Source organism: Mus caroli, unplaced genomic scaffold (genome assembly GCF_978045245.1).
Source record: "Mus caroli unplaced genomic scaffold, Mus_caroli_1 scaffold_17, whole genome shotgun sequence".
NCBI lineage: Eukaryota > Metazoa > Chordata > Mammalia > Rodentia > Muridae > Mus > Mus caroli.
In genome coordinates this window covers 31,988,459-32,001,769 of record NW_028227272.1, presented here as the reverse complement: position 1 = coordinate 32,001,769, position 13,311 = coordinate 31,988,459, and the positions used below count along the sequence as shown (strand labels likewise).

General features: G+C 48.5%; 1 protein-coding gene across 2 annotated transcripts in view; it reads right to left on the bottom strand.

Moving 5' to 3' along the window:
* Mylk (myosin light chain kinase) overlaps nucleotides 1-13,311 on the bottom strand; it is a 252,091-nt gene that overhangs the window by 25,091 nt on the left and 213,689 nt on the right. For both annotated transcript variants that reach the window (XM_029470833.2, XM_029470832.2), the window contains exons 22-25: nucleotides 11,804-12,106; nucleotides 4,136-4,168; nucleotides 3,943-4,036; nucleotides 3,385-3,588 (exon numbers count right to left, since the gene is read on the bottom strand). In XM_029470833.2, the coding sequence (XP_029326693.1) occupies nucleotides 3,385-3,588; nucleotides 3,943-4,036; nucleotides 4,136-4,168; nucleotides 11,804-12,106 (634 nt within the window). The remainder of the gene's footprint in view (nucleotides 1-3,384; nucleotides 3,589-3,942; nucleotides 4,037-4,135; nucleotides 4,169-11,803; nucleotides 12,107-13,311) is intronic.

Here is a 13,311-nt window from a genome sequence, read left to right as displayed (position 1 = left end):
CTTCACGCAGACATGCACGAAGGCAAGACACCAATGCATATAAAACAAATAAGTAAAATTTAAAATTATATATCTATATATACATATATGAGAAAATACAGATTCTTAATATCTTCCCTCAGAGATTTTCTTTTGTAAAATCTTAGAAGGAATCTGAAGATCCGTATTTTAAAAGTCCCTAGGTCACTTGAATGGCCAGACATGTCTGGGAAACCCTGGCATAGTCTACTTTAAATCCTGTGAGGCACTGAAGCTCAAGTTCTTGGCAAAGCCCTTCCCTACTTCTACACAAACGATACTTCCTTCTGAGGCTCTCCATGCCTTGTCCCTGAACTTTTTGAATCAAGCCTGTCTTGTCTCAGTTGCTCGTCCTCATAGCTGCATGAAGCCTGGCTCATCATCTCCAGGATTTTACTTGGCTCTGCCAGTATCTGGTACAAACAAGGTACACCCCCAGATAGCGGCCTCTAAGTTTAAAATGTGCTGAGAAAGCAGTCATTCTTTCAACTTCCAGGGGGGAGGTTCTGAGCAGTAAGTGTAGCTGTCTAAGCCAGGAAGTTCACAGGGCTGCATTTCTAGAGGTAGGTGACCTACTCATTATGGGTTCACGCAGGCTCACTTCTATTCAGCTGTATCAAATATATCTTTAAAGTTCTCCTTCAGTCACTTCCCGGTATGGAAGGAGCTGAGTACCAAGTTTCATAGTTCTGTCTGCTATCTACAGAAACGGGCCAAGCCGGTGCCAGATGAAATGTGTTCTTAATAAACTGATATCGAGTGAATAAATGAACAGATACTATCACCAACAGTACTCATCCCAAGGGGCCAAGCTCATCCCCAGAGCTGCAAGTCTGGGCAAGCTTTCCCCGGCAGCCAGAGAGGACAATGCTATCCAAGCCTTGGTACCTAGTCTCTACTCTTTGCCTCCTGGCAGCCAGTTGGATGCTCTTTTATAAATGTTGCTAACAGTGGAGCAAAGATGACATCAGTCACCGGTATCCAGTTGAAACTTCATATCGTCTCCAGGGCTCAGGGACCCATTACCACTTGGACAGTCCCAAGTACTTCCAAAAAGAGAAGCCCATGCCCAGGCAGCAGCCAGAAGGGCCCTTGCTCCTGTATGACTGGGGCTTGTCCAGAAACTAAAAGTCAGACAGGCTGCAGACATATTCTTCCTTATTTCCTACATATCTGAGGCTGGGACTCTGGAATACATTTAATTCCTCTCAATTGGCCTGCTGACTGTCAACCCTTTCTTTGTTTGTGGCTATATGCTGGACTAGGTTGGAAGGGATGAGCCTTGGTTCAGTTCCTATCACAGGGCAATCTTAACCCTCACCTCAATAGAGGCCGATCTGGCATCCATGCTTGTGAGACTCGCTCTGTCCGTGGGGGAGGAGTGGGGTGTGGGGATGAAAGCCAGACCAGCTGAAACCTCCTTACATTTCTCTGCTTTTTTTCCACCCAGCTTGCCAAGTCCCAATTCCAAGCTAAGTATGGTATTCTGCCCACTGGTGCTGCAGACTGCCCTTACCCAGGTTTGCCTGCCTCCTGCCACCCCTCCGCCCCTCTGTTGTGAACTTGCCTAAGGTTTAACTTCTAAAGATAAGACATTTCTCCACGTCCTCACGTACCCACACTGCACAAACTAAGCAATCCGCTCTAAAACAAATGTGAATTCTCAGTCCACAAAGACAGAGAGCTGTGACAGAGTCACAGGCAGGGAGGTAACATTCCTAAAAGGGGGTGGTGGTGAACCTGACCAAAAGATACTAATGAAGATATTCTCTGAGTCGTTTATGATTCCACGGAAAGTAGAATTCTACAGCCAAATGGGAGCCTTGATATTATTTAATCTAAATACCCTTTGGCTGGTAGGACCTAACAATTAAAAAAAAATCTCATTTCAGTAGTCAGAGAGCTTGAAGGCTGGCTTCCTGAGAATTAGAAAGGATTTGATCCACAGCAGCTACGTAGATGTTAAAATGCTCCAGGGCTACTTTTAAGTGGAAAACAAACCAAAATACAGGAAAAAGTCAACCTTTCACTCTTTTAATAGCCATCTATGGCCGAGCACTGAGCCTCACAGAACAATTCTACCTAATCCCACAGCATCCAGTGTGTGTGTGTGTCAGAGAGAGAGAGAGAGAGAGAGAGAGAGAGAGAGAACAGGCTCTTCACAGTGAAACTAAGGATTGTCAGAGCTGATTAACTTATTCAAGGTCACATCATGTGGGGTGCGGCTGGGATCTGCGTAAGGTTAACTGACTCTGATCTGCACTTTCAACCATTTGTGTCTGTCCCAAGAGCGCTTTCTGAGAGGAACATGTCTAATGTGAGGGGGGATGAGAAGAGGCAGCCATGGGGCCTGGTCCCTCCTGCGGAAGAGTGCCAGCCAGAGTAGAAAGCTTCTCGTCTCCAAAGAACTGATTCTGAAGCTCAGGCTGTGCAGCCTGAGGGTACCTTGAAAATCCTCAAATGAACATGCCCTTTCACCTTGTGAACTTTCATTTCTGGGACGGAGGCCATGGGTGTGCACAGGCATCATGGAAAATACGCATGCACAAGGTTGCAAGCAATGCTTGCAAAAGCGAAAGAGGCACGAAACCACCCGATCTCTTATCAAACGCAGATGGCTCAAATGCACACTGTGGTGTATGTAACCTGAGGTCCCTCAGAGTTCAGAGGACCCAAGGCTTGTGATATCAGCTTACTGAAAACTACCCAGTGCTGGACACTGAGTTCAAGGTACACATTGTGATAAATTCCAGGACAGTAAAAATGCAGATGTTATATCTCTGCTTGCATTTTTTAAAGAACTTTGGAAGAATATAAGAAACGCCCCCCCCACAATGATCTGCCTCTAGTAGTGTAGAAACAGGAAAGATGAATGAATGGATGGGAGGAAGACTGTTTTCTGTTTCCTTATCATTTTTAGTGTGACTTTATATGTTTTTTTGTTTTTTGTTTTTTGTTTTTGTTTTTTTTTTTTTTTTTTTGGTTTTTCGAGACAGAGTTTTTCTGTGTAGCCCTGGCTGTCCTGGAACTCACTCTGTAGACCAGGCTAGCCTCGAACTCAGAAATCCGCCTGCCTCTGCCTCCCAAGTGCTGGGATTAAAGACGTGTGCCACCACGCCCGGCGTGACTTTATATGTTAAAAAGATAAGATTAGACAAGAAGTCAGGAGGACAGTGGGTACAGGGGTCCCAAGGCTGCTAGCAGACTGCTGCTCAGTGGGTCAGGGCCAGTTCTGGTTCCCACTGATCAGCCATGGTCCTGGTGACAGTGAGTATCTTGCCCATCACACCTTGTGTGGCAGAGGTGGCTGGGTTGGGACAGTGGGAAGGACACAGGAAGAGGTTCTCAGACTACGGTGCCACTCACATCTCCAGAACCATGACAATGTTGGCCTTTTCTTCGAAGGCATCCACACACTGGACCAGCTTGGGGTGGTGGAGGCAGTTCATGATGCTGATCTCCTGACGGATGTTGTCTTTCTCCTTGGCGGAATAGGCCTTGAAAAATTTCCCTGCCCAGATTTTTCCAGTTTTCTTTTCCACAAGTCGGAAGACTTGTCCAAACTTCCCACTGTCAATGAAACAGAGAAGGAAAGCCAAGTTGAGCTACTTTGGACCCAGTGCAAGGGATGCTAAAGAGACTTGATTCAAATCCTGTTCTTCCGTTTGAGTGCTGTGCTGTGAGCAGAGACATAGGGGGCCTCACCTAAGGCTCCTACAGAGCTGGGTCTGTACAGAACCACAGGAGCAGCTCCAGAGAAGGCCCCTGGTGAGGCATGTGCCTGTGGGTCATTCCCGCCCCATCTGTAGACTCTTGGTTTTGGAAGAAGCTGTGTCCGAGAGGACACAGGAAGAGGTGCTGGGAGGAACTGTGGGTCCTGTACCTGTACCCTGGGGCCCAGAGGCAGTTATAAACTCCACTTACGATCCTAGTCGCTCTTCAATGTCATACACATCCGACACTTTCTGTTCAGTGTTAACAGTCACTGTCCGGTAATCAACCTCAGGTTCCTTTTCGTCTGTGGGGCACAGGTCAGGGTGGGTGTGAGCCATGAGATTCCCCCTTTCCAGCCCCTTCATCCCAAGATCCTGTCCCAAAGACAGCCGGCCTCACTCACCATCATCGGACACTTCCACTTCATCCTTTGGCTCTGGAGGAGACAAGGAGGTTCAGAAAGAGCATCGTGATTAGTACCGAAGGCTACCCGGAGCAAGGCATGATGGGGGCTTCCCCAGGTCTCAGAGCACCTGACTCACACAGACGTTCCCTGAAGTGGGCCAGTTCTGACTGGAAAAGGAGTCAGATACATACTGGCAAGCTCTGGTCTCCTCAGGCCAGCCTCCTGACTCCTCCACCATGTCTGACCTTCATACTCTCCTCTTACCAGTGACTGCCAGCCATTTCCTCATTAACCTTTCTTACTGTAGACCTTGGGTACCTCAGAACCAACACACAACGGTGACAGTCGCACTAGCTTTCAAGTTCATGGCTTGAAAAGTCAGCAGTCTATAATTACTTCCATCGTTAAATCTGTTTATACATTTGGTGAATATTTGTTATGGTATTCTAGCAGCATAGCAAGCAACTTGCCAGCAATGTGGGCACACGACACAAAACACACACAAGGAACACTCTCGCCTTCCCAAAGCTCGTCATTTATGTGTATGGACAAAACCATAGAAACTTGAAGCAAGTTCCAGTTACATATGTCATATCAGGAAGCATGTACCATCGTGGCACCAAACAAACAGCGGAGGAGGAGACACCCAGGACAATGGCAAAGCCTGCCACTGTTCTCAGAAGGTGCCCTTGAGTGGCCTCCCAGGAGAAGACAGAATGCAATGGGGGTGAATGATGGTGCACAGGAAGCGAGCGAGCAAGCATCAAGGAGCACCCAAGGGGGCTGCTCTTATGCATACACCAGGAGCACGGGCTAGGGGAAGAGACAAGGCGAGAGGACCCCAGAGCCTGTCTACTTCAGAACCCCAGGTTTCCTTTGTTCTGGCAAGCATCTAACTTCCTGATCTGAGCCAAGTATCTTTCGCTCTCTGAACCTCAGACTCCTTGTCTGTAAGAGGAAGGAGCCATACGTGTGACTTCTAACACTTTGGGGGTCCTCAGCCATCATGGCTGAGGGATGTATGAACAGAGGTGTCCTGAGGAAAACAGCGAGGACACGGCCAACATAAACGTGACGACAAGGAAATGGAAACGTGTGTGAGAGTGAGCATGTGTGTGACAGAGTGTAAGCACACACACGTGAGATGAGTGAGTATGTGTGTACAAGGATGATAGTGCGGGGATCGGTGAGGGCATGAGAATGGGGGACAGTATGGAAGTGTGTGGATGTGACAGTCTGAGGAGAAGGTCTGTGTGCATGGGATAGTGGACAAGTGTGTGAGAGTCTATGTGTATGGAGTGGTTTTGAAGTGTATAATAATGTGATTATATGGGGATATTATGGGATGGTGTGAGTGTATGTGTGAGGGACAGCATGGAGGTGTGAGTGTGGAAGTCTATGAGTGCATTTGTATGGGATAGCATAGACTTGTGTGAGTGTATATGTACCAGATATGTGTATATGTATAGGGTAGTATATACGTGCATATGATAGTGTAGAGGTGTGTGACTGTGTCTGTGAGATGGCACAGAATACGTGTGTGCATGTAATAGCATGGAAGTGTGTGACTTTATCTGTGAAGATTAGTATGGAAGTGTCTGTCTGTGTGTAGGTTAGCATAGAAGTGTGACTACACCCATGTGGTGTAGTGTGGATGTATGTGAGTGCAGATAGTGCAGTCATATATGTAAGCGTGTATACGTGTGGGTGAAAGTGCGTGTGTGTAGGACACGGGCAGTGTGAGAACGTGCATTTGCCTGTGTGTATTTATATGTGTGTGTGACAGGGATCGTGTGGCAGGTGCAAATGTATATGTGGGTGGTATAATATCAGTGTGTAAGTGTAAATTAGATGTGTGTGTGAGAGAGAGTGTAGAGGTGTGTTGGAGTGTGGAAGAAAGCCTGGTGGGGAAAGGCTAACTTGCTGACGCTGCCATCAGAGCAAAGCTGGGGACACAGCTGTAGGGGTGTTTGTCTTGGGAGGACAGTACCCCAGAGGGTTTGCCAGACACTGCAGGCAGGCAGGGCTGCACACTAGCATGCCGAGTTCTGCAGGGCTTTGTCAGGTCCTTGTCTGGTGGGGGAGGGAGGGGAGGGCCAGGGAGCAGGTGCAGCTGGACCTGAGGATGGCAAGTGCATCCTTCAGACTGAGGACTGAACGCGCTGGAACCTAAACAGACAACCGGAGGAAAACTAACCCAAGCCCACACAGGTAAGTACCTCTTGCCAAAGGGGGTAAAAGGGGGTTCTAAGAGTTTATAAGCATAAAACCAGAAGCTGTGATCTGTTTGGAGTTCTTCAGATGTGACTGACAAAGTTTAGCTTTAGAAAACTAATCACAAGATGCCTGGGAAGAGCGACATGGAGAACAGCCAGGGAAAGCAAAACGGGAAAGGCAGATGGCCGGGGATGGCATAGGGGGCCGGGGACAGCGTAGGGGCCAGGAGGAGCTAACTATCATGCTTTGAGATCCATACGGCTGGCACTGAGTGGTGCTGGATACCCCAGCAATGGCAAGGATGACCCAAGGATGACTGGTAGAGCTTCGGGTGTCTGTTCCCAGGACTCCAGCTGTGGGCAGCTAGAAGGCTAGGATGGAGCTGGACAAGGTACGGAGAGTCGCTTTGTTCTCTTTGTCCCCTGCTACTTCCGGCTGGCATGGAAACAGTGTTCTGAGCAGCAGTGTAAGAAAGCCAATGCAGGCTTTCTCTGTCTGGTGTCTACAAAAGTGGTTTATGCTCTGCTTGTGACAGAGTGACACAATGCTACAAGCCACTAGGGGGCCTTGCCAGTCACTGAGCACAGGGCTTTTCTCAGCTAGACTTGGAGAGGGACTTAGTTCTGGGGTTGGCCTCTTCCCATTACCCTGCCTCCAGTCACAGAGCTGGGTTCCTGGCCTGCCCACCCATGTGAGTGCCATGCCTGCCCATGTGAGCGCCATGCCTGCCCACCTTCCTTTGGAAGGACTGAGATTCTGGGATGCTGGAGTCTGCCTGCCTTCTCACCTTGCCTCCTTTCTAGTTGTGGGGCAAGATGAACAAAAGTGGCAGGCAGGAGAAGAGTTGAAGGAAACCATGCCTCAGTGAGCTGAGCTCCTGGACCACAAAAGGTAGCAGCCACCTCACAGGTGAGCCCTTGGTGTCCCTCTTACCATGAAGAAAGGAGATGACAATTATGAAAGAAAGGACTTCAACTAAAAATTTTTTTTAAAAAAAATCTATTTAGTGTGTTGGGGACATGGCTCAGAGATTAAGAGCACTGGGGGTTAGATTCCCAGCTAATGATGGTCTGTGACTCCAGTTCCAGGGTATCTGACGCTCTCTTCTGACCTCCTCAGAAGGCATGCATGTGGTATACAGACATACATGCAGGCAAAAACACTCATACACACAATTTCTTAAAAATCTATTTAGAATGAACCACAAACCCAAGAGCTAAGTGGAAGAGCTATTTGAAAGAGGTGCTCCCGTAAACAAATGAGCCTCATCACCCCGGGGTGGTATTTGGAGAGGAAAACTCTGGGCCCTCAAAAAGCAGGTCCCAGCAAGTCTCCCAGACAGAGGAGCGCTATTCCTTTCTGTACAGAGGACAGCTGTGCGCTTAGTGAGCACTAGAGGGCAGTGTGGCTCTGGATACAGCTTCTGGGAGCCCTGCAGAGACACAGCCTAGCTATGAAGTTCCAACTGCTCTTGGATACAAGGAGCTGACTGGCAAGAAGTCTCAGTCACAGCTGTTTTGGTAATAACTCTATAGCCTAGGACAAATTAGAAGTAGGGACAAGGATGGGGGTGGGGAGAACTTCAAAGTCAGAAGGATCAGCCGGGAGCGGCATCTAAAACGTGGCTGGAATGGGCATCAAGGTGGGGGGCTCTGTTCACGTAGGCCTAGTGAGATTGGGCAAGATGCTGTCAGGTTCTGGATCTGAAAGATGGCTCTGGCATAGGCAAGCCTTGAGGCTGATGGGAAGCCCCCGCTTTCAGTCTCCCATTGTATCCTCAGTGTGTGGGGCAGCCCAAGCAATACTGGAGGGATACAGGACACCTGTGGGTGAATGGGTTGAAAATAGATGGAACAGAGGATCAAGATGAGGTGAAAACCGAAGCTGCCAGGACAAGACTGGTGTTAGGATGGAAAGAGAGCCAACCCAGTGCACGGTGCTTGTGGACTGAGGGTTGATTGGCACCGCTTTTCATAAGAGCCACGCCACGCCACACCACTGAAGTGACCTCGATGACTGCTGCTTCTCCCATTTATCCACCAACACTCACACACGCATTCCCCACCACACCTCCAAAAGAGCCACTTCCCCCTCAAGTAGAGAGCTACCCTTGCTTGGAACTCACAGTACCCAAGGAGTCCACAGAAGTCCTTTGAAGTCCACAGACGACTTTGGGTTGGGACATCCCCACACCCCTGGCCTCTTCCCTTTTCTCCCTGTCCTCTGTGCTCAGGCCTAGCTTGTGCATACAGTTCTTCCCCTCCTCCTCCCTCTTGGATAAGACAACTAGGCCTGGAGTAGGAGTAGTTTCCTGTCGGGAAGCCCTGGGTGGCCCGGATCCTTCCTCTGGATTTCAGGCAATCCCTCCATTTGTTTGTCTGCAGCAGTGGGAGGGTTCTGGAGGCTGCACAAGGCAGCCTGCTGTGGAGTTCAAGGGCCAGGCCACTGCCCACCAGCATGCCATTCTCCACAGTCCTGGGTGCCACAGCTCTGGCCTCCTGAAAGTCATGCCTCGCCTCCCACCAGTCTTTCAGGTTGATCAGGGATTCTGGTCGCTCCTGGTTTCTACAGCAGGGCCTGGATGGCTTCGAGCCAGTCAACGAACAGGTTTTCTCTACCTATTGCTCCCCAAGAAATATCTTAAAAATGCTCCATGACCCAACTGTATCCTGTGGGTGGCCTAAGTTGTCCACTGCAGAAGGATGGTGTATGTGTGTGTGTGTGTGTGTGTGTGTGTGTGTGTGTGTAGTATGCATGTGTGTTAAGAGTGTTAGGAGGGCAGCAGATGGTGGCTTTGATACTCAGTTTCCCCAACATATGCTGTGAGCCACCAGTAGATCATAGCCTTGTGAAAGCTGCCATGAACCAGGGCCCAGGTCAGCTTCCTCTGGGACAACGTGGTTATCACAGAGTCCTGCCTGACTACGTCCCAATGGTTTGGAAGTGAAGGTTTCCAGCCTGCGACTGGCTAGATGACAGTGTGAAGCTGGTTTATCCACTAGCATCTTCTTCCTTCTTTCTGGAGCCCTCGCTTAACTTGAGGGCTGGTCTATACCTAACTTTGGAAATTCGGGAGGTTATCATATAGACAGCTTCACACTCAGGGTGCCCCTGGGTTTCATGGTCCTTCCAGGATGGCTTTCTCCTTCGATACCAGAGTGTCCCACAATGGTGTCTACTTGACTCCTTTAATATCTCCCCAAGAGTAATGTCCCTTCTGTTTGCCACTTTCCCTGTCTTAAATCCACAACACTTTCCCCCCTCTTTGCTTAAAACTCGGCAATAACACCCCATCCTTCTGTCCTCTTCCATTCATTCCCTCACCAGGGAAACCATTTTTCCAAACTATGGAAACTCTATGGATTTTTATTTCAAAGATCACTATCAGACAACAGGTAATCCTAATGATCCCGAGTCCCCATCTCTTTGGCGTTAATCCAGTTCACTTGAAACTTGCCCCGCCCCCAATGTCCACAGTGAACTAACTCCAGATTTCTTCTAGACCCATGGGCTTTCACACTGTGGCATTAATGTTGACTTCTCTAATCTCTGGGTGACCTCATTGATGTCATTCAGTTGTCTATTAAACAGGGAAGTTTTCCAAATCTAGAGCCCTTGTTTGACCCTTCCTCCTAAGGTTGGGACTCAATGCCTGGGTTTCCCTCAGATGGCTCTACTAAACTAGTCTGAAACCAAACCCTTCATCTTCTCCCAGCCTCTCTGTTATCTAACTTTCTTTTTTTTTTTTTGGTTTTTCGAGACAGGGTTTCTCTGTGTAGCCCTGGCTGTCCTGGCACTCACTTTGTAGACCAGGCTGGCCTCGAACTCAGAAATCCTCCTTCCTCTGCCTCCCGAGTGCTGGGATTAAAGGCGTGCGCCACCACGCCCGGCCGTTATCTAACTTTCAAGTACCCCAGGTCAGTAGGGAGACAGCCCAACTAACTTCTTCCCTCCATCTGACCAGAGGAGAACAAGCGCTGGGCTAGACAGCTCTGGGTTCAAGCTCCTACTCACTATTCATAAGCTCTGTGACCTTAGGCAAGAAGCTCCACCCCTTATCCCCACTTCCCCTGTCAGAGGAGGGCAAAGGCGATACCTGCCTTGCTGGGCTGTTGGCAGTGAATTGAATGGAGACTGAAGAGAATGATACAGATGCTGTTAGCATATGGTAGATACTCAATGGTGGCATCAGCCACATGTCCCAAGCTAATAAACCTCTAGTTGTCTCTTGAATGTGTGCTGAGTTATCCAAGCCAGGAACTAGAGTCATCTTAGAACCCTCTCGGCCCTCTCTAATACCCTCACTCCCAAATCAGCCAGAATGGTCCAGTCCATGCTATGCAGGTTCAGCTCATGCCCTTACCACCGCTCTGCTAGGCTGCGCTCACAGAGGCTCATCAGGTACCAGGCAGACTCCAAACTCATCCTTCTAGTCCATCAGCAACCTTAAGGCTTCTCAAATGCTCATGGGTACCTGAATGCCTTCAGGAGCAAATCATGTGAAAATGAAACTTCAGGAAGCCTGGGGATGCTGGGATGAGAAGATAGAAGGCTGCCATATTGGAGTGGCACAAGTGCCACTACTTCACAAGATTCCTTTCTAAAATACTGATCACATCGTCTCCTGTCTGCAAAGCTTTAGAGAGCATTGTAATTTTATCCAAATGACCCTTTCTCACTTTTATTCCTTCTGTTCTACCTCCCACGACGTATGCCCTAGCTACTCTTAAGCTTTTCCAATGCCACTAGTTTCTGTCACTTCCTAACCTTGCTCAGGCTGTGGCATCCTCTGTGTGGAATGTGCTATTTTCCCGGCTTCTCAGTGTACCAGTCTCCTTCCCAAGCATCAGTGCCACCTCCTCTAGGAAGCCTTTTAGCTCCTCTGGCAAAGCTTCCCATTCTTCTCTGTATTTCCATCATCTTAGCGAGATGTCGTCTGTCTCACTGTAGTTGTCTGTGTGTTCCTCCCTCAACTTAAGTTCTCTCTCTGCCCTATATCCTAAGTCCTGACATGGAGCAGACACTCACCTGTGAGAGCAACAGAAGCAGGGAGGAGACAAGAGGTGAACACAGGAGCCTGAGGTCTACCTGACAGCCTGCCTGCCAATGAAAACATCGGCCTCGGTGGCAGGGCAACAAAACTTCCGGCATAATGTTTTCATTGAGTGGGATATCAGTGATGGAACCTAACCCTTCCCATACGCTAAGCAAGTATTTTGCCACTGAACTACACCCTCAGTGCTTTGGCTAATGAGTTTTTGAAAGGCCCTATGAACTTCTTTTAAAGTATGGGTCAGCCACACAGTCTTAAAAACCAAGAGCACCAAAGGTATTGCCTCTCACACCTCTAGATTCAGTCTCTCTGAACCTCCCTCCTCCCCTCTGTGAAATCCGTCTGGGTTCATGCATATCGGTTTTAAGCCCAGGAAGAACTGAAGGCAGCCCTACCTTCAGGTTTCTCTCCCACAGCTGTGAGCTCGGACTCCTGGCTTGGCTCACTGGTTCCATAGACGTTGACTGCACGCACTCGGAATTTGTACTCGCGGTCAGGCAGCAGGTCTTGGACATTAAAAGAGGTGCTGCGGCACGTGGCTAGCTCTTTCCACACCTTGTCCTCTGTGTCCCAGATCTCCACGTTGTAGGACTGTACAGCACTGCCCCCATCATATGAGGAGCCATACCAGGACAGGGTCAGTGAGGAACTCCGAATGTCAGAAGCACAAGGTGTGCCAGCCGGAGGGTCTGGCTTATCTGGGGATGAAGAAACACAAGGTCACTCAAATTCTGTACAACTACAGAGAAAGAACGTTCTCAGCCCCCATGATGGGAATAAAATCCAGGATGCCCCTCTCTCATGCACACACCATACCCCAGCATCATCCAGTCCTAAACGGACATTCTTTAATTAGCTCTGCCATGGGTAGTGAGTCCCAGCTTGGTTCCCTATGTTTGGCTCTCATCTTTTCATGCACCACTGGGGCTGCAACACATAAACCTACCAGTTTCTTGCTTGAAAGAATCTCTATCTTTGGCTGGTTATTCAGACCAGAAGTCATGGTTTCCTGTACTTTGTCCAAGTCATAAACATATTTTTTTTTTCAGAATAAACAGATCTAGGAAGCTGTGTAGGAGTTGTAGACTATTTCCCATGAAATATGTTTGGAGAGAAAGTTTTGTGTGTATGTGTGGGGGGAGGAGGGCCATGTGTCTGTCAGGCCCAGAGCCAGTGACCTGTGACACCACTTTCTTTGGGACTTGGGAAACACCTGTCCCTTCGAGGGGTTTGATAGCACAGTAGATCTTAAAGCTCTTAAATCAGGTCAATCTGGCTTTGAACAAAGATCTGTCCCCGCTCAGTAGCTATTAAATGCTCTGTGCTTCAGTTTCCTTATATGGGCAGTGCAGGTAACAGTAGGGTGTTGGGAAATGTTCTTAGAAGGTGGCCAACTTGACCAATCGTTATTATTAATAAGAAGCTTATTTCTAACCTTATAGTGGATTGAAAAAAAACAAAAACAAAAACCACTCCTGTGTTCCTCTTCGTTGCTGTTTTGGGTTTTGGTGCTGCAGAATTCCATACATGCCAAACACAAGTTTTGTCACCGGGCAAAAACCTTTACCCGACATCTTCAACTATCATGTGACTGGTATGCAATGAGAGAAAGAATTTCAGAAGTGAACCACAATTGTATATCGTTCCTGTCCTTGGCTAAGGGAGAGAAAAACGGCCTGAAGACAGAAGAGAAGTGGGCCGTTTGGCTGGCCGCCTTCCCTCCCAGATGACCTTGGCTTAGACCAGTGAGGCTGCTCAGTTCAAGCCAAATCATGGCAGCCAACAGTTTAATGAAGTCTCTGAGTTTCCCCGGGTGTTCTTAGTGGCTTATCTGAGCAGAACTTGTACTTCTCTGGTTAGTTCTGCGGTTGTTTGGTTGGTTACAGCTCTCTGCTAATTGTAG